Here is a 20987-nt window from a genome sequence, read left to right as displayed (position 1 = left end):
GCTTTTTAACCCTTTCATGCATTGTGGTCACTACAGTGGACAGTTATTCTCCAGCTGTTCTCTTGTATATTCATAGGTTTTGTTGTTATAGTTCCATATAAGCCAACACAGTTGACACTTATGCAACATCCCATAATACACTGCAATTCATACCATTACTATAACTTTGCTGTTCTTGATAAACCTGATCTGCGCTAACATGTTTAAGTGTAAATCACTTGTTATTTGTTAAACAAAAAGAGTTGTTTTTGCATATCATATGAGGTAATAACTAGCATTAGAGTATGTTCAAATGTGAGAAAACATCTAATTAGCAGCCTTAAAAATGTTTTTATTTCATTGTTTTCATTTTACTTTCTGATATTAGGTTTTAAATACATATTTCTTTACGTAAAAAATTAAATGCATGGACATTTTTGTAACTCCATGAAAAAAAAAAAACTCGATCGCAATTTTTTTTATGCCTAAGGAGGTATAAAAACACTCCAGAAAAAAAAAAAAAAAAATCTTGACTAAGGTTCTCTTAAGTCATGCATGAAAGGGTTACGTTGTGGGTTGTTTTATTTTTTGTTTTTCTTTTCTTTAGTCACTTTGTTTTTTTTTTTTTTCCTTTTTGTAAATGACTGAAAATATGATAAAATCAATATAAACTTAAATGACAAAAAAATAAATAAATAAAAAATGTTGCCAAACAGAATAGATGAAATGTCACCTTGAGGAAATTTCAATCTGGGGCACAAAGTGTCTCCAAATGCCTACTGGGAATGACAGAAAGGAATCTGGGAACAGATCTGAACAAGTCTGAACTGGAAAAAAACTGGCTGCTAGACGTTGAGGGGGTGGCTACTCAACGAGATCAAATGGAGACAGTAGAAGGTGGAGGGCACGTACAAGACGGGAGTCAAGAACTGATGTTTTTACTTCAACATTAAATACGTTATCTTATGTCTTGTCTGTGTGCTCACAGGGGCCATTACGTAATTGTTATTGTGGCCTTATGCAACAAGGATATGGGGAGGGGGGGTATGAAAATGTATAAAGCCTACACTGGTTATGTCTCTAGGGAAGATATTTGCTTTTCATTTTGATTTGTCATTATATTTCTGCTTTATCTTTAAATAGACAAAACATACAACAGCAAAATGCTTTGTGGAGCGTGCACTTACTAGTGTAACTGAGCCTCATCTTAAATAATAGATTACTCTTAAATGTTTGATCAGAGAAACAAAGAATGGAAACGCTGTGTCTTTTCTAAGTTCTTTATTCACTCAGCACTGTTTTGCACACTGAGAGCAGCATGGTGGGCATGTGACAAAGGAAACACAAGGGACACCATTCAGACTGAAGAACAAGTAGGCAGCATTGCTTTTTTCTTAATGATTGTCATAAATGCATCAAGTCATTTTACATTCCACTTCTGTGAGGCACAACAACAAGAAATGTAGACAATACAGAGGGCACTTAGTGGTTCAGGATTTCCTCTACATACTGCTGTATATGAATGTCCCCTTCTTTCAGTGCATTTATTGAAATGTAAGACTATTAGATTTGGTGCAGATGTTGTATTTACAATCCGTTTCCTTCTACTCCACCCCCGTATGAAACAAACAATGATGACAAAAACTTGGAGAAATGGATAGAACAGTTAACTCAAAGTAGACAGTAGATAAGCATATAATGGATTCTTTTGTGCATTGAAATGTGTTATTGAATGAGGTACTTGTGTTCAGTGATGGTGGGAGAAATGAGAGGGAAAAAATAGGCAAAAGATAGAAACCAAACTCATCTGTAAAATAAAGCGCTTTCTCCTCTTGCTTCTCTCTTTTCAACACACTCTCCCTGAACACAAGTGTACCCAAATGAAGATATCATCAGTAACTCTTAACCCCTCATTTCCCTTCTTTGAAAGAGTATAAAGAAATCAGTGGTTTACTACCCACAGTGGACCACCAATGATCTAAAACCCTTTAAAAATGTGCAGTCTTTAGGCTGGGATGGTTTCCTTGACTTTCTCCACAAAGCCCTCAAACTGCTCACGGATCTGGGTGGCGTAGGGTGAGAACAGATCGGTCAGCTCATCGATCTTGCCTTCCAGGGAGGTGCGCAGATTCTGTGCGGTGTCCTCCAGCTGAGCCTTCAGGGCATCGGCCTGAGTCTCCAGCTGCTGGCCCAGACCCTCAGCCTGAGTCTTCAGAAGCTCAGAGATGGTACCCAGCTTCTCAGAGGCGGTGTCACTGGCCTGCTGGACGTAGGGCTCAACGTGACCTCTCATGGTTTCCAGATTCTGGGAGGTGCGGGACTGGAGTTCACCCATGTAGGTACCCACAGTGCTTTATGGGAAGAAGAAGGAGATGTTTAAGTTTCCAAGATCAGACTAGAAAGCACTCACATGTGAAAATGATCAACTCCACTTACCTGCGGATCTCCTCTGTGTCCTTGTCCAGGCGTTTCTTCAGCTTGTTCGTGTAGATGTTGACGCGATTACGGACATCATCGGCGTTCAGCTCCACCATGGTCTTGAGCTCACCCAGATACTCAGTGCTGCGTTCCTTGGCATCTAACATGTCATTCTGCAGTTTGTTGAACAGAAGCTGCAGGTCCTGAGACATCTGAGTGGTGGAGACGTCGGTGTAAGGGCCCAGTTTCTCCTGGACGCTGTCTTTGTATACTGTTAGCTCTGCCATAGTGTCAGTGATCAGTGTGCTAACAAAACAAAAAAGAGAGAACAAATTAGAAAGGCAAAACATACTGAAGATTTTACTGAAGACTGGAGGTGAAGATGTTATTTAGAAAAACACTAGCAACGTTCACATAGACAGACTGTGACGATGACAAATCATGGGACGCATTACTCAGGTCCACTTACTCGAGCTCTCTGCTAAGCTGAGAGGTCTTGATGGTGTCCACAACTCCACCTGCTTTTTGGTTCAGGCTGTCGATGTACTCGTAGAAACGGTCCACGGTTTTCTCCCAGGGCTCAGCCCCAGGCAGAGCACGGGCATTGCAGCCTATATGAACAATATCATGAAAAGCACTGATAAATCCTATTAACTTTGCAGATAAACTGTAGATCATCATTACACTTACCAGTGATGACCGCAAGAGCCAGGATCAGAGACACAGCCTTCATGGTTGTTAATCAGACAGACAGAACTACACCTGGGAAGGACACCATGTATGTCAACACTTCATTATTTTTCTAACAGCTGCAATGGAAGATAAAGAATTTGAACGATTTTTTTTTTTTTTTTTTTACAAACAACAGACAATTAACCCTCTAAGAGACATTAGTAAAAATAATAATAAGCCTTTTAGACAGTGAAACTAAGAGTAATATTTGTTAAGAGTCCGTTTTTATATCAGCTCAGTGTGTACTGTCACTCACCTGAGAGGTTGAGCTTCCTCCGTGCTGCCTTCACGGTGACTGCAGGCTTTTATACGCTCCCAGGAGGCTGCGCGTGGCGGTGCCGGGGATGGGTGGGTGGGGTGAGCGAGGTGAGCTGAAGTGCGCGCGAGTCACCCTTAGCGCACGCGCGCATCCACGTGGTGGTGATGATTTGTCTGCACAGAATCCTGCTTCCTCTGCACGCGATGTCACCCCGACACGACGACCGAGGAGAAGCTGATGGAGCAAACACAAACAACAGAGGACCAACATGGAGAGGACAGGTCACAATCCATTAAAAATAAATAAATAATAGAACTATTTCAAGAAATATGAGGCAATACGTAATTAAAAAAAAAAAAAAAAAGGCAAAACTTTTATCGTGAAAATTCAATAACATTTACTAATTTAAGAAGATTTTTAAAATGTAGTTTACCCTTTAAGACAGGGGTGTCAAACTCATTTTAGTTCACATTCAGCTAAATTTGATCTGAAGTGGGCCGAACCAGTAAAATAATAACATAATAATATATAAATAATATCAACTCCGAACTTTTCTCTATGTTTTAGTCGAAAAAGTAAATTTACATTATGAGAAGGTTTACATCTACAAACTATCCCGTTGAGCCGCATTATGTAATAAATTCCCATTATGTAATAAAAGTTCAAAATGTAATAAGAATGTCACGTCATCTTGTAATAAAGCCGCATTTTGTAATAAACTACCTCAATGCATTATGTAGTAAATTTTTTTCAAATTATGTAGTAAGTTATTACAATTTGAGAAATTTATTACAGAATGCACTTGACACATTTTTATTTTCATCTTTAAACTGTGTGGTTAAAGTTCTGATTACATTACCTGTAGCTCCTGTGACTAATTTCTTTTGAATTGCTCTGAAATTATATTAATTTGGATTGTTATTACATAATGAACCATGTTATTACTTTTTTTTTTTTTAAATAAAAGTGTGTCAAAATGCATTGACGTAGATTATTACAAAATGCGTCAGTTTCTTATATAATGCGGCTTTATTACAAGATGACGTGACATTCTTATTACATTTTGAACTTTTATTACATTATGGGAATTTATTACATAATGCAGCTCAACATATCCTTTCAAAAGATGTGAATAATATGAACAAACTGAAAAACTAAGTGTAATTTTAACTATATTCTGCCTCAGTTTATCATTTACACATGTACTTTATAACTAATAAATCACAGTGGATCTACAAATACACAAAACATTTAATAACAGGCAGAATATTGGTAAAATTGTACTTACTTCTCTTAAGACATTTCAGGTGGTTCATATTTGTTCAGGTTATTCACATTTTTAATGAAATTTTACTTTGTTCATGATTTTACACTACAACATAGTTACATTTACAAAGAGAAAATTTGGAGTTGTCATTAGTTATAGGTTATTATGATCGTATTTTACTGAATCCTGCCCACTTGCGATTGAATTAGTCTGAAAGTGGAGCCTGAACTGAAAGGATTGTTAATATCTTAGTGTAAATTTTGCTTTTCACAAATTCATCCCAAGGGCCGGACTGGACCCTTTGGCGGGCCGGATTTGGCCCCCGGGCCGCATGTTTGACACCTGTGCTTTAAGACCTTTCAAAACTAACAAATCTAAATTTCAGGTCCTCTGATATCAGTAAATTCTTTAGTCTGAGCTAAAATATTTAGTACCAGGTTGTAAAATACATCCCCCATGTCTGACTATTCAATTATCTGAGAATATTGGAATATTCTGACTACAGTAGGACTCAGGAAAGGAAATGAATTGAAACATTGTTAAATAGATAGGTAAATATTTGAAAATATGTTTGTAGTTATTTAGGATATCTTAATTTATTAAAGATTATAATATAAATTGTCTTTCTCATCACATGTCTAAGGGCAGATGGGTAAATATTTGAAAATATGTTTGTAGTTATTGAGGACATTTTAATTTATCAAAGATTATAATGCAAGTTGTGTCTCTTATCACATGTTTAAGGGCTGTATGCTGAGGACTGCTTCTGGGGTGTCCCATTACAAAATGTATCTTGTAAATGAATTGTCGATTTTGACTGTAAAAAATTTTGTAATTGATTGATTGTCTATTCCCACCTTTAGTCCAAATCTCCCACCTTTACTGTCATGATATCATAAAAATCCCACTGCAGACACACAACCCACTGCACCTGGGGTATCTTCATATGAAAGCCCCATTCACATATAAATGGTACAATCAAACAGTTTTTCTGTACTGGAACTGCACTTATCTGAAGTACAAATAAAGTGTGGGCAGAACAAATGGGACATGTTATGGCTTGACACACAAATACCATGAGCCCACCGTACAAAAGAGGAATTATATGTAATAAAATGCTGTGTGCGGACATGCTGTAGGTTGTATTACCTGTAAAGAAATACCGTGTAGTGACACTGAACAAAACAGGCATCAAAACAAAACCAGATTCGACATTGGTTTTCACACAGTACACTGTATAATCATTTCCAGGATTCTGAAAATGACAAAGGGGGAAGTTTGATGCTGTTGACTCCAGCCTATTGGGCAACTTTTGTTCAACGCCAGAAAATAACTTGAATAATAGGTTTTTCTTGGAACCCTACCTCCATAGTACACACATATGCATTGACCTCTTTCATTGTAATTTTACGGCCCTTGTTAAGGTCTTAAGAGTGTGATGTTGCTGGAAATCAAAGACAGGTCTCTGCGGTCAAATAAAAACATCACTGCTCAACCAGGACGGTAAACATTAAATCTGTAAAATCAATCGCAAAACACTGAGGTGAAGCTATTCTTAGTGCCGCAAATATAACTGATATTTTATTTAGTTTTTGCTGTTTTAAAGCCAATTTTCAGTGCTTTCATGCTAATATAATGGTAGATTGAAAAGGAAGCAGTGAAGGTGTTTTATTGTTCTTTGATGGCTCTACATGCTGTTTAGTCACCTCATTGTGAATGTAGGTTTTAACTTCTTAGGCAAACTGGAAATGGAGGTAGTGTCTTGAGGATGCAGGGAGTCTTTTTCAATAATATCCCACAGTGTTTTCAAGATAATGACTTTTGTCCTTTAGAACTCCTTGTTGTCAACCATACTGATCTCTGTCCTGTCATTTTCACAGAATTCTGACGTTACTCAGGAGCAAAGTGTACCATAAATGGGCTGGCTTTGGTCAGGTAATTACTGCGACAGTACGATAACATTACACTACTTATGATAACCTAAAGGGGTCATTGGTGTGTGTTGGGATTATGACACTGTTCCTGATGAATGCTTGAGCTGGCTTTTATTGAATGAATTGTAATATTAAGTTAACACCGTGATTAAACATCAAGAAGATAAACTGATAGAATTTTCTGTTTAAACTCAATAAATTTCAACTAAACTTTCTAAAATACCACACTTTATCTTTGACCTTAGACTTCTTTAAGTGAAGTGTGTGTCACTGTGTAGGTGGTGTGTTGTACAGAAATAGATACAGTACATTCAGGTAGATAACAAGTCCAGTTCAAACACACAAGCAAATCAAGATAAGTTATTTAGTCCCATTATTCTGAGAAGCAGTTACAATAATCCTTTGTCTATTATTTAACAGGCCGTCATCTGATCTTGTCTCTGATTTTGAATCATATTTGATTTTGAGTTTGAAAATGTGTAAGAAACATGTAAACTACAGGGTGTATCAAAAAAAAAAAAAAAAAGACACATTTTGAAAAATCACCCCAGTTCCGCATTTGATAATTTTTTGGAATTTTCTTTTATGGATGTTGATAGGTAGGGGATTGGATGATATTTGTCCAAATTTAAAGACCCAGATTTTCATGAATGAGTGAGCAGGGGAAAATTGCGCAATCCAAGTTAAAACTGGTTTGCGTGAAGTAGTGGTGGGATTTAAATCCAATCAGAGGTCATGGGAGGGGACAATGGGCATCCATCTTGTTTTCTACAAAATTGCCAGGTTACAGCATTAACACTTTGGCCACCATGTCAGTTTCATTTCTTGACCTATGGCAGCTGTTCCTGCCTTTCAAAGTTAATTCAACTTGTTTAGGCCTGAAAATGTCACTGAGGACAGGCCAAGTTAGGGTTAGGGTTAGGGTTAACCTTAATCCTAACCCTAACCCTGACCCTAACTGGGGGTAATTTTTCAAAATGTATAGTTTTTTTTTTTTTTTTTTTTTGATACAACCTTTATAGTCACTAAAATAAATTAATTGAATTGAGATGAGTTTTGTTTTTGTTTTGTTTTTTTTTTTCATTTTATTTTTATCGGAAAAAGTGACAAGATATCTTCAACATTACCATTCATACATATGTTGTCTATTAGAGTCCTTTTCGTATTTCTTCTTTTATACGTACAAAAGTGTAAAAAAGAAAAAAAAAATGAACATATGAACTGGGTGCTTACAATTTCAGTGTTTCTCACGTAAAAAAAACAAACATAGCATTACAATACCTCTAGGTTCTTTAGACATTACTCATGTTTATGCAGAAAAACATAAAACAAAGAAAAAATACAAGGAGATTCTAGAAAAAGAGGACATTTTTAGAGGAGTGATACAAATTCTGGGTGGCTAGAGGATTCAAACTGGACCCACTTGTCCCAAATATGATAAAATATATCCCTCTTGATTCTGATAGAGCAAGTCAATTTTTCCATTTTGAATATTTGACAGATGATTTCATACCAGTCTTCTATTGTTGGTGGAGTTGGGGTAAACCACCTTCTTGTAATAGATTTCTTGCCGGCTGCTAAAAACGCCTGTAATAATTTTGTATCCTCTCTCCATTCTAGTACAGCGACATCACTAAGATATAGATTTACAAAGTTATAGGTAGACTTTTGGTTTTTATTATCAGGAAACAAAAGAAAGTACAAAACCACCATGACCCACCAGCCTTTTGTGGAGCCACAGAAGGCAGACAGAGAAGTGAAAAAGAAAATGGGGAAGAACTCTGAGGTAATACAGTAAAATATCTGACACAGTGGTTTTCTTTTTGTTTAGCCTGTCTTGTTTTTAGAAGGAAAGGGTGAGTGAGAGGGCTTTGGACAGAGTGAACGGCAGTAACCCCAGCCTTGTGGTTGTTGTTCACGGCTTCCAGCTTTAAATAATTGGGTTTTTAATTCGGTCTGGATGATCTCACTCATCTGAACAGGAGTCAGCAAGGTTACTTCAGTTTATATATGTGGGTTAGAAGTCACTGAATAAAAGTTCAAGTGCAAATTTCCATGTTTTCCTGCTTCGTATTGTACCACCTATAATCTGGTTCTGACTCACAGTGGTATCAGCTGATGGCAGTTTGTGTGCGGAGACAAAGCCAAATGACTAAGTAGGGTCATCATAACAGCTGAGTTTATAGCATAAACTTATTTAATCAAGGAGTCAGTAGCAAGGTTATTATCGTTAACGAAAACTAACAAAATGACGAAAACAAGAATTGAAAAAACGTTTTCATTAATTGAAATAAATAAAAACTATATTTAAAAGAAAAAACGACAACTAACTGAAACTATATTGTGTGCTTACAAAACTAAAACATATAATAATTATGTATAAAATTCCCTTCGTTTTCGTCTTTGGCAATGTCGGATTGATACGAAATCGATTTATTTCGCTCTGGCAATTTTAGCTGCGGCACCATACAACACTTCACGGTCCGTCACTTCTTGTCACTTGTCATTTAAAGTTGTCTTCTCATCCCCAGTAGCTGGAAACATGGAAACTAAAGTTGGGAGAAAGCAAAGTCCTGTCTGGGATTTATTTAAGTACGACAGCAATGAAGATAAAAGATGCGACAAAACTAAAATTAATACTAAAACTAAACTAAAACTAAGCATTTAGAAAAAAATGAAAACTAATAAAAACTAGCAAACCTGCTCTAAAAACGAATTAAAACTAACTGAATTAGCGGAAAAAATGTCAAAACTTAATAAATCTAAACTATAATGTCAAATCCAGAACTATTATAACCTTGGTCAGTAGTCGCTTTTCCATTGACCCTCAAATTGCGCAAATATATTTGCGCATAAAAATTTACCTAATAGAAAAATGACAATTTCGCCAAGTCTCATTTTTCGATTAAAAGTTTTTATGATGGCAAGAGGTGGTTTCTCAGGCGTAGCGCAAATGGTATGTCACGCAAAACTGCAATGGAAAGACCTTTTTTCACAACTAGAGTCAGGTGAATTTTAAAAAGTGGACGCTGACAGACGTTACAACAAGCAAGAAGAAGAAGAAGAAACATGTTGTGGTATGTGTGGACAGACCAGGAAACCCAATCATTTTTTAATTTAGTATGAGATAGAGGGGTAATATATAATAATAATGAATATATCTGTAAATCAACACCATATTTACGTTCGTCGCCATGTTTATGGAATGACTTCTCATGTCATCTTGCGATAATAAATAAACAAATCATCGCATTTGTGATTTAATGGAAAAACCGACATTAAGTACTTCTGTTTTTTCGACATTTAGTAAATATCAGTAAAGTTTTGCGCAGACGTCCAATGGAAAAGCGACTAGTGATGCACGGTGCATGTAGTACAAACTAAAGATGTGTTCACACTCCAGCTCAATTCAGATTTTTGGCTGAAATCTGATTTTTTTGCATGATTGTTTGCTTTATAATTTAACGTGACTGCCATCAGACTCATGCATTAACAGTCTGCAGCCATGAAGTGACCCGCATTAACAGAAGGAGACATGACATAACACGCTGCACATTGTGTTTTTGGAAGTCAATATGGATCTTGCCAGGTCCTGCCTCCTCCAGTGCAGAATTGTGGTCTGTAATCTGTGAGAGTCGAATGAAATGCACCACGACCATTTAGACTGAAGTTGCATTGCAAAACATCAGATATGTATCCGATTTAGGACTAGATATGAACGTGACCCTGGGTTTGATTAGAGAAAATCGGATTTGTGCTGTTCAGATTGTAGGGGGAAAAAAACACAGATTTGGGCCACTTTTGCCTGCAGTGTAAACATCAGAGTCTGTCTGATCTTATGATCTCAGTGGGAAGCTAATGATGCAGCCTTTCAGGGCAAAGGAATGAAGATGTGTGTCCATTAAGTGGTTCAAGCTGTGCAGTCAGTTGGCTGCATATTTCATCTTTTTTAATCTTCCATAACTGTACAATCCTCTGACTGATATAATAAACAAAATTGGGTCAGTACAAGACAGGCAAACTTTCAAAAAATGTGTAGATTTTAGTCTTTTTCGCAATTCTCCTTTCTATTAAAAATAAAATCTTATTTATGCTTTTTATGATTTTGTTCAGTCCACCAGTGTGTCCAAACTTTTGCAAATGCTTTCTGTTTTAGTAAGGAACTGCTCTCTTTAAATAAATAACTTAATGTTACTGAAAAAGAGCACAACTTTTGGAGCCTAAACTGGTAAAGAGTAATTATCGACATAAAAATGTTCTATTGATGTGTATGATCTGATGTATTCTGAAGGGGAACTAGACTAATTTTCACCGGTTAACATTTCAAATTATGTTGTTACTGGGTCCTTAACTCCCTAAACCGATAACCTTTAATGCCAATAAATAATAATTGTATTGGAGAAGAAAGTAAAATTGTCCTTTGTAGTATTGATATGTTATTGTAGAAAAGCGATATAAAAGTTTCTAATAATCACTGGGAGTTTATAATGATGTGCAGTTTGAGAATTGCACTCCTAGGCAGCTCAGAAATGAATTAAATACAGCAAAGCCCTGTAAACATTTGAATGCATCGGGGAAGTTATCGTAACATTTTAGAAACAGATTCAGATTCTTGGTCAACAACTTTTTTGAACGACTCAGCACATATAATGAGAAAACAGGAGTGTGTGAGCTCAGAGGGTTAACAATGTGCAGAGTCTGTGACAGCTGGGTGCACAACTGAGGAATGTTGTTTGCCACTGGGTAAGGCAGCGTGGGAGCAGTCTGGCAGCAGGGATGGGGACACAAAAGGAAAAGGAAAAAAAAAAAAAAAAGGTGGAAACAGGATGTGTTTATGAACCTCCACACTTGCAGAGGCAAACCTGAACATGCCATGTCCAATACCCTCATGTGAAGTTTACATGGGTGTGGCAGAAGAAGAAAGGGGGGCCCAAGATTTTGCAATAAGGTACTGAACAAACTGTGACAGACTGTGTTCCCCGCTGATGTTTTGCAGACTTGATGTACATTTTCTTACTTGATTGTGAAATTTATAAATGCCAAATCCATTTCACTCTCCAGCTCTGGAAAAAATTAAGAGACCACTGGAATTTCTTGTTAAATCAGCATGTGTGCATGTATAACAGCTATTCCATTCCTGTGTCTGTTGAATTCCAACACAAGCACACCTTATTCTACTGAATAAACACCTGATCCATGTCTTATTTAAGAAGGAGAAGTATAAAAACCACTACTGTAGCCATCACTATCTTCTTACAATAGGCAAAAACAGTGCTATTAGTACCACAAAAGTAAGTGGAATCCAAAAATAACTATTAAAAACTACTGGACTTCTGCTCTGACAGTGTTCCCAAACTCTGAGGACTGGTTTTTCTGTCAGGACAATGCTCCTGGACTCAGCTAGGGTAATAAAGGTGTGAATGACGGACCACCAGATGAAGACCCTGTCATGACCAGTCCAATCTCCAGACCTGAACCCACTTTGGAAACTTCTGGAGGAACATGGATGGTCACAAGCCATGGAACATGTCTGAGCTTCTTGAGTTTCTCTGCCGGGAGCTGCATAAAGTCATCCAACAGCAATGGTGGAGAGAGAAGACACGAGAAAGCTGACACTGAAAATCAGGGTTATTCCATCAAATATTGACGTCTGAAATTTTCCCAAGTTACAACATTAGTATTGTGTTGTTTAGAAATGAATATGAACTGGTTTTCTTTGCATTATTTGAGGTCTGAAAATACTGCATCTTTTTGTTATTTCTGCAAATACATGCTCTAAATAACAATATTTTTATGTGGAATGTGGGAGAAATGTTGTTGGTAGTTTAGAGAATAAAACAAAAATGTTCATTTTACTCAAACCTATAAATGGTCAAATTAGAGAAAGTGATAATTTTGCAGTGGTCTCTCATTTTTTCCCAGAGTTGTATGTGTTCGCTAAATTACACTTAATATAGTCATATAAAAAGGGAGTTTTCCACAACAGACATTTCAACTTAAACGAGACCACTGTAATGAATGGAATTCAGAAACAAAATACCAACTGACATATTTTAATGCTGATCACCTGTTACAGGGGTTTTCAGACTTTTTTAGTTGGAAACTCATAAGACAAATTTGGTTTCTTCCCTGGATCCAAATTTGTCACAATATATCACTCTTTGACCATCAAAAGACAGCACACAGTACAAGATGAACAAACTAGTGATGCAAAAACACACAGGAAGGTGGGAACATTCTTCAAATCCTTTGGAAATGCCACCATTTAGAAATGTTCTGTCACATGTGAACTTCCTGAATTCAAGGTGTTACTTAAGCAGAGAAGGCTTTTTACGAAACAATACATTTGAGTGCATTTTAACTCAGTAAAGCCTGAACCATTAAATCAATGACATAAAATTCCAGTTCTTTGAAAGTGCAGCCTTTATTGGTCCTTTTGAACAACCAAAAAATTTTCTTTCAAATATCAATTTCCATGTATGAGTTTCAATTTTGCATCATATTTAATACATCGGGTCTCAGTGCTCAAATATTATTATTTCTGAACAAACAAAAACATAATATCACACAAACATGTCTAACAAATTCATAATTCCTTTTCAAAATTGGCAAAGTTCTGCCTCCTTCCTCATTAATGACAATCTTGTTGTGTCACTGGAAAGGCCTCTGGTGAACGAATTCCTCCCCCCTGGTGGATTATCTGTGTATTGCACATATCTAATTGTATACATCAGGTTTTTCAAGAAAAAAAAAATCACACTGATCATGTAGAGGGCTTCAAAACTCATGTATCAAATATGATACATTTGGCATTATAGCGTTAATGTTGTTATTCATCAGTGTTGAGTCTATTTTACATCATTGCAGAACTGCCATTGTATAAAACGGCATCAAATCATGTATGCATGTGATGCTTTTTGTAAAATGTTACTGGTAGCAAATAAATGTAGTTGAGTAAAACTATTCCCCTCTCATATGTAGAGGAGTAGAAGCACTAAGGGACCAAACATGAAATAAAAAATCATGAGTTATAGTCCACCACTGGAAATGTCACAGCATTGTTGTGTATTGTGCAGCTCTGAAAGACATTGGGAATCAAGCCTAAGTATGACAAAGGCTTATTTAAATAAATTACATATAACATTATTGGAGACGAAGTTTGGCTGATTTTCATTACCCATGTCATCCTGTGGATGTTCATTTGTTTTTCCAATTGGGTTTGAGCTACAAACCATCATCACTTCCCTATTGAGCATCATAAACTTATCAGAAAACAGATACCAATACTTTTATGAACATTATAGTACCATCAGGGACTAAAGAAGATAATAAAGCCATATGTGTATGTTTTGCTTTTACTTTATTTCCATAATATTAAAAGAGATTACAGTACATAGTCACAAACCAACACTCAATATTTATTCTTTTTCTGTTTATTGAAGTCTTTTGAAACTGCATATGTGTTCAGTAGGACATGTAGATGTGTGATGGATAAGGATGTTTTTGAGTTTCATCTTGTTAAACTTGCAGTGGAGGGTGACTTATTTGGGTTTGGTAAAGGTGTCATAGAGCTCAGTAAGACGGGCCTGGAGGTCTGCGGCATAGGGGTCCAGTTTTTCCCTCAGGTCCTCAACGTAGGGGGCTGCCATCTCCTGCACCTGCATAGCTCTCAGGGTCAGTTCATCCTGGACACGCTCAGTCACGGGGGTCACCCTCTCCTTGAAGTCCTGGAGGTGCTGGTCCATCTTCACCCTCAGGTCATCAGTGTAAGGCCCAAGCTGAGTCTCCAGATCCCTCATGTTCTGTTCCAGGGTGGTCTTCAGCTCTTCTGTCTTCTGCATCAGAGTGGTCCTCAGGGTCTCGGTGTCCAGGGAGTCTGTGTAGGGAGCCAGCTCCTGTTTGAGCTTCTCTACATTGTCGTTGATTGCGGTCCTCATTTCGTCAATGTAGGGCGTCATCCTCTCTCTGACGGTGCTCATTTCTTGGGTCAGACGCTCTCTCAGCACATCAGCCTCTGCAGAGACTTTGGTGATCATATCCTGAGCCTGTGGGGGAAGGTTCTCCTGCAGGGACGCTGCGTACCTGTTGGCCAGGTCCATGCTCTCTGTAAGACGGGCACTAGTCGATAAAAGACCAGAAGAAGGAAAGTAAAGAAATGAGATTGGTTCTGGGGCAAATGTGCGTTAGTTGATTGAACATCGTAAATGGATCATCAGTGGTCATCTGACTTACTTGACATCCTGTCCGAACTGAGACTTTCTGACCATCTGGAGGGTGTCATCAGCGGTCTGGGTGGCCTTGCCAACATAGTCCCAGAAGGCATCAGTCAGCTGTTCCAGCTGTGGCTTGGGTGCATCAGCATAGAAGAGGTTGGCATTACAGCCTGTTTAATGGAAACAAGAAGAAGTTTATACACAAAGTTTATATATACATTTGTTTTTGACTAGAATGATTGATCATGAAAATAAATACATAACTAAATAATGATAGTTTGCTGACGTACTCACCGGTGAAAACGGCTAGGACGAGCACAACAAGGACCTTCATGGTTGTTGTTAGACCTTATGAAAAGAAGATTGACACCCAAAATGTTATATCTGTACCACATTTTTCATAAACATTCAAAGTGACAGACAAACTGCTTCTATAATATACATAATAAAAATGTATTCAGACTACTAGCAAGCAGGATCTCTCTAATGCCTTCCAATGGTTAATCCTCTGCCTCTTACCTGAGTTTGTGAGGGCTTCTGCAAGTCCACTTGGCAGTGCTTGTGCTCATCTGGTGATGTTCTGCTGCTTATATACCGAGCCAGGCAGTAATGATCCCAAAGTCCAGGTGCTAGTGCCTTGCTGTCACCCTGCCTCACCCTGAAGCCCTCAGTGACATCATCACAGTACCGGACAATATTAGATATGTACGAAGCAGAAACTCAAAAGGCTGCATGTCATTTTGTTACTGACCATCCACCACTACTTTTATTTTTGGGTTTTAAATTACTGTAGGCAAGTCTCATAATGTACAGCATGTGTGATTCATCAGTGTTCAAGTGACAGAATCAGCCCATTCAGCCTTAAATGACCCCCTGTCCTCAAATATCTGTCTAGAATCACTTAGCTGTTGGCTTTTCATAAGATAACCTTCTGCCGAGACTGAAGCAACTTCTCACTTTTATCTAATCTTGAACATTGTAGTCAATTGATATCTTTGATTAGAAATACAATAGGTGTTTTACTGTCTGTATTTTACCAGTTAAAACACTGTAAGACACACTTTTGGTTTCATGCCAGTGTCTAAAAATTTGTATGTGTCTGTCTGACCAAAGGTTAGCGAACTTGAGCGTCGTCAGCTTCTGAAGGACAAAGTAGAAGCTATTTCACATCAGACATGCCATAGTTCACAGAAACCACTTTAGACCTTAATTTACCCTCTTGACTCACTGACTGGGTTCATGACATGTTTTACTCACTGTTTGAAATGTTACAGTAGATTACAGTTTATTCAAAAGATGCTTGTTTTGTCTTGTGTCTTAAAGAAAACTATATTGAACTACATTTATGTCCTCAACTTGATACTGACACAGATAGGCTGTGGACATTTTATGGTGCCTTGCTTCTTTTTTTTTTTTTACTTTAACCTGTTTAACCCTGACCATATTTTCAGGGGAAAAACACCTAAAAAGACATACCCAAAGTAAATGAAGAATTACTTATAATACTTATAATAATAAGGTTCATATGGATGTTCTTGGTGTCTATGGACATTTAGAGACCTCACAGAATCTATTCCCATTGTCTAAAATATTGTATCTATTACTGTGCCTGAGTAAACTGTAACAAACTAAAAGAGAAATTAGAATTTTTTATCCTCACCTGTCTTTTTTCGGCTGGATTGATGATGATATGCATAAATTAATTGTTTGTGTCGGAGATTTTTAATAGCGTATATTTCACCCCACAAAGATTAAAAATCATGTTTGAACATTAAAGTTTGCACTAAAATACACTTTTGATGTACTTTTATTAACATTAGGGTCTAAACTTTGAGCAAAAGTTGAAAAAAAAAACACCCTTTGTCCTGATTTAATATATTTTTATAGTAGATGAATATTAATAGAATTTTTTCAGCCCACGGGCGGGCTGATAGGGCTTAAGTGGTTTAATCAAACACTTTTTAGTTCTTAACCACCGAATACCCTCCACAGTGTTGGATGACAAAACAATTGGTTAATCTTTACCTTTAATTGTTGTTATAATTTTTACTCCCAGTCTCCAAATCATCATTTTATTACCAACAACATGATAGAATAGATAAGTTTCTGGATGCCAAAGTAAAAGGGGTTATTGGTTTTAAGACCTTCCATCACGACATCTACAACAGAATAGCAATAACGATAATAATTAGCACCTCGTGATATTTTATTCACATTGCTTGACCCTAATACAAAGTCCACTGATGGACGCATAGGTTATCTGGAGTTATCTGCAGACTGTTGGCACTGGAATATGCGAATATGTCGTTATTGTCTCCTGCATCCAAAGACTGATTACAAGTTGGAAATATAGATAACTGTTTCTAAGATTGAACATACCCAAAAGAAGCAAAACACCATGCTAGTTTGTGTGTTTATAGTTCGGTCTCAGCTGTCATGTGATAGAAGCCGGCAGAGGAAGCAGCAGAGACATGAAAGGAACAATTGTGACAACATGGCAGGGACTTCTGGACTTTGGGCTTGTAACTACAACTCTCATCTGGTTTTACTATATATATACACACAAAAGCACCAGCCTGACTCATTCACAGTCACGTTAAACACTGCAACATATACAAGGCAAAATCAGGTGAGAAAAATCGAATATAACAGAGCAAATACTAACATGTTTGATGTATTGGATGCAGGTTGAATGTCAATTATTGTCTAATTGTTTGTTTTGTGTTTTTTTATAGTCAGAGGCAGTCATGAAGGCAATCGTGGTGCTGGCTGTTGCAATATTGTCTGGTGAGTTGAAAACTTTTCGTTCCTTGTCTCTTTGTGTCTCTGTGTCAAACAAGGTGAGGGAGATAGCATACAGTATGGCTTCATCAACCATGGTCAGAGGTGACCTATATAATGGTACATGTGAGATATGTTTGAAGTGATAGTTCAACTTAGGTTTTAGCCACACACTAAACTCAGTAACTACAGCAGGGGTGTCAAACTCATTTTCTTCCGTGGGCCACATTCAGCCCAATTTAATCTAAAGTGGGCCACACCAGTAAAATAATAGCATGACAGCCAATAAATAATGACAACTCCAAATTGTTTTAGTGCAAAAAATGACATTAAATTATGCCAATATTTACGTTTACAAACTACCCAAACAAAAAGGATGTGAATAACCTGAAAAACATGAAATTTGTTAAGAAATATAAGAAGAATTTTATCGATATTATGCCTCGACTTATCATATATATCATACGTATGCATTACAGATCAGATCTACAAAGGCACAAAACATTTAGTAACAGGCAGAATATTGTTAAAATTGCCCTTAATTTTCTTTAGACATTTCAGGTTGTTCATATTTGTACAGGTTATTCACATTTTATTGTTAAAGGATAGTTTGTTATCGTAAAGATTTTTATAATTTAATGTTTTTTGTACTAAATCAAAGAGAAAAATTGGTATTACCATTATTTATAGGTTATTGTGATGTTATTTTTGAGTTCGATGCCCTAACTTGTGCTTTGCAAATTCATCGGATTGGAACCTTTGGCGGGCCGGTTTCGGCCCCCGGGCCACATGTTTGACACCTGTGAACTAGAGAATGTAATGCCTTATTTTTATTCTATTATGTGCCTCGTCTATTTTTAAACCACAAATACTATCAATACATGTAAATAATTCCTATACAATGCTGTTTTACTGCTATTATCTGTAAAATTCTTTCACCAGTGAAATCAGTGTTGTCTGGTAAATGACAGTGGTTGTAGATTATGTTCAGAGAATAATATATTTTCAGTTAATAACAAATTTATTTCTGATATAAAAACCTCTAAACCTTTAGTGAACATCTACATAATTAGTAAATTAACCCCTTTAGCCCTATCAGCCCACCCGCGGGCTGAAAAAATTATATTAATATTCATCTACTATAAAAATATAATAAATGAAGACAATGGATGTTTTTTTTTTTCAACTTTTGCTCAAAGTTTAGACCCTAATATTAATAAAAGTACATCAAAAGTGTATTTTAGTGCAAACTTTAATGTTCAAACATGATTTTTAATCTTTGTGGGGTGAAATATACGCTATTAAAAATCTCCGACACAAACAATTAATTTATGCATATCATCATCAATCCAGCCGAAAAAAGACAGGTGAGGATAAAAAATTCTAATTTCTCTTTTAGTTTGTTACAGTTTACTCAGGCACAGTAATAGATACAATATTTTAGACAATGGGAATAGATTCTGTGAGGTCTCTAAATGTCCATAGACACCAAGAACATCCATATGAACCTTATTATTATAAGTATTATAAGTTATCCTTCATTTACTGTGGGTATGTCGTTTTAGGCGTTTTTCCCCTGAAAATATGGTCAGGGTTAAACAGGTTAAATAACCATCAGATTTAAACCAAAAAATGTAAAATGCAGATAACATTATAATAAATTGCTTAGAAAATGTTATATGTAGAAAAAAATCTTCATTTGGAAGTCGTCACAAAATAGGTCTTTAAGGGTCAAAGCTGAAACCACGCAACACGGCTTTATAGGAACTATGATTAATCCTTATAAAATGTAATAAGTGCTCTGTGCTCATGCTGCTTTTTTACTCAACAGGCTGTAATGCCAACCTCTTCTCTGCTGATGCACCCAAACCACAGCTGGAAGTGCTGACAGATGCTTTTTGGGACTACATTGCCAAGGCTACTGAAACCGCTGATGACACCCTCCAGATGGTCAGGAAATCACAGTTTGGACAGGAAATCAAGTACGTTGAATGACACCCAGGAGCAGTGGTGATTGAGTTACATGATGATTTGAAGTGGTGCTTGGTTTGGGCCTTTTCTGACTTAACTGTCTCCCCCGTAGTGATCGTCTTTCACAGAGCGCAGAAATAGCCAGCATGTACGCCATCACCCTGCAGGAGCAGCTTCCCCCAGCGGCCCAGGACATGATGACCAAGATCGGAACAGAGGCTGATGTGCTTAGAAAAGTGGTGACACAGGAACTGAGCTCAGTCAGAGACAAGCTGGAGCCCTACACCGAAGACATGAAGGCCCAGATCCAGCAGAGAGTGGAGCAGCTCAAACAGGAGCTGGCTCCTTACGCAGACTCCGAGACCCTGAAAACCATCCTGGTGCAAAAAAGTGAAGAGCTGAAGACCAATCTGGAGCAGAGCGTGAAGGATCTGCAGGCTCAGCTGGGGCCTTACACTGATGACCTAAAGCAGAAGGTGGACCGGCATCTGCAGGATTTCCAAGACAGTGTGGCGCCCATGACGGAGAAGGTCCAGATTGAGCTGAGTCAGAGAGCCAAGCTGGTGAAGCAGGTAGTAGCCCCCTACGCTGAGGATCTGAGGGAAAAGCTGGACCCCTACACCCAGGACTTCCAGGCACAGCTTTTATCCCTGTACCAGTCTTTTGTCGACAACCACTAAGTCAACCTCCTCTACCGCTCTATTGTTTACCAAGATTCTGGCCTTGTCTGGTCTACCTCTGTCTGAAGCATGAAATGTAATAATTTGGTATTTCCTCATGACATAATATTTATTTTGAGTCAAAGTGCAGCAACTGAAAAGCAAATGTCTGCACCTACCAAACATGTATATACATACTTTTTACTGTGTTTGTGATGTATAAAACTATGTCTTTTTTGTAATTTCTTTAACTTATCAAAAAATAAATGGGTGAATCTGGAAAATGGAATTTAGCTTTTTTTTTCTTCAGTGATTTATAGACTTTGGAACCTCTGAATGAAATCTAACAACTATATCATGCCTCACCATTGTTTTCTAGGCCGTCATATACAATAAAAACTTCCTTTCAGTATATTTTCTGAAAATGCACAATACACATTTGTTGTAAGCAGGACTGATATTGTAAAAAAAAAAAAAAAAAGCCACCATTATTTAAGGGACATGTGCTTTTTCCCCCTGGAGGCACATAGAGCTTTAACTTCATCTCTCATGTCATAACATGTCTCGACTCCTGTGACAGTTTCGTCTCCTAGTTTCTCCAAAGGCAAACAATTATTCTTATTTCTCTACTTGTCAGTGCTTGCAATAAAACTGAGCGTTACTTGGGTCTGAAAGCTGACTCAGGAAACATGGATGACCAACATGATAGATGAGTGGCCTAGACAAGCCACATTTATCCGAGAACATTAAATAGAAAATAAAACCCCATTAAAG

The 20987-nt window shown here is 37.2% G+C and overlaps 3 protein-coding genes across 5 annotated transcripts; 1 reads left to right on the top strand and 2 right to left on the bottom strand.

The window, feature by feature from the left end:
• Nucleotides 1-1245: 1245 nt before the first annotated feature.
• Nucleotides 1246-3462, bottom strand: apoeb (apolipoprotein Eb). Its single transcript, XM_030158081.1, has 5 exons — nt 3386-3462; nt 3088-3159; nt 2867-3008; nt 2416-2703; nt 1246-2330 (listed from the first exon to the last, which is right to left on the bottom strand). The coding sequence occupies exons 2-5, from the start codon at nt 3128-3130 to the stop codon at nt 1985-1987; spliced, it is 819 nt and encodes a 272-aa protein (XP_030013941.1). The 5' UTR covers nt 3131-3159; nt 3386-3462; the 3' UTR covers nt 1246-1984.
• Nucleotides 3463-3644: 182 nt separating this feature from the next.
• Nucleotides 3645-20426, top strand: LOC115434925 (apolipoprotein A-IV-like). Of its 3 annotated transcripts, XM_030157061.1 has the most exons (5): nt 3645-3669; nt 6536-6590; nt 17538-17589; nt 19415-19565; nt 19667-20426. In XM_030157061.1, exons 3-5 carry the CDS (start codon nt 17550-17552, stop codon nt 20232-20234), a joined length of 759 nt encoding a protein of 252 aa, XP_030012921.1. In that variant the 5' UTR covers nt 3645-3669; nt 6536-6590; nt 17538-17549; the 3' UTR covers nt 20235-20426. The 3 variants fall into 3 exon arrangements, with proteins under 3 accessions (XP_030012921.1, XP_030012922.1, XP_030012920.1); XM_030157062.1 differs by lacking the exons at nt 3645-3669; nt 6536-6590 and adding an exon at nt 17321-17431 and having other exon boundaries at nt 17542-17589; XM_030157060.1 differs by lacking the exons at nt 3645-3669; nt 6536-6590 and adding an exon at nt 17321-17431.
• Nucleotides 14016-15357, bottom strand: LOC115434924 (apolipoprotein A-IV-like). The gene is made up of 4 exons (XM_030157059.1): nt 15322-15357; nt 15097-15150; nt 14822-14972; nt 14016-14707 (listed from the first exon to the last, which is right to left on the bottom strand). The coding sequence occupies exons 2-4, from the start codon at nt 15134-15136 to the stop codon at nt 14131-14133; spliced, it is 768 nt and encodes a 255-aa protein (XP_030012919.1). The 5' UTR covers nt 15137-15150; nt 15322-15357; the 3' UTR covers nt 14016-14130.
• Nucleotides 20427-20987: the final 561 nt, after the last annotated feature.

Source organism: Sphaeramia orbicularis, chromosome 16 (assembly GCF_902148855.1).
Source record: "Sphaeramia orbicularis chromosome 16, fSphaOr1.1, whole genome shotgun sequence".
NCBI lineage: Eukaryota > Metazoa > Chordata > Actinopteri > Kurtiformes > Apogonidae > Sphaeramia > Sphaeramia orbicularis.
Note: the sequence above shows the minus strand (reverse complement) of the source record. Positions and strands in the feature narration are given on the sequence as shown.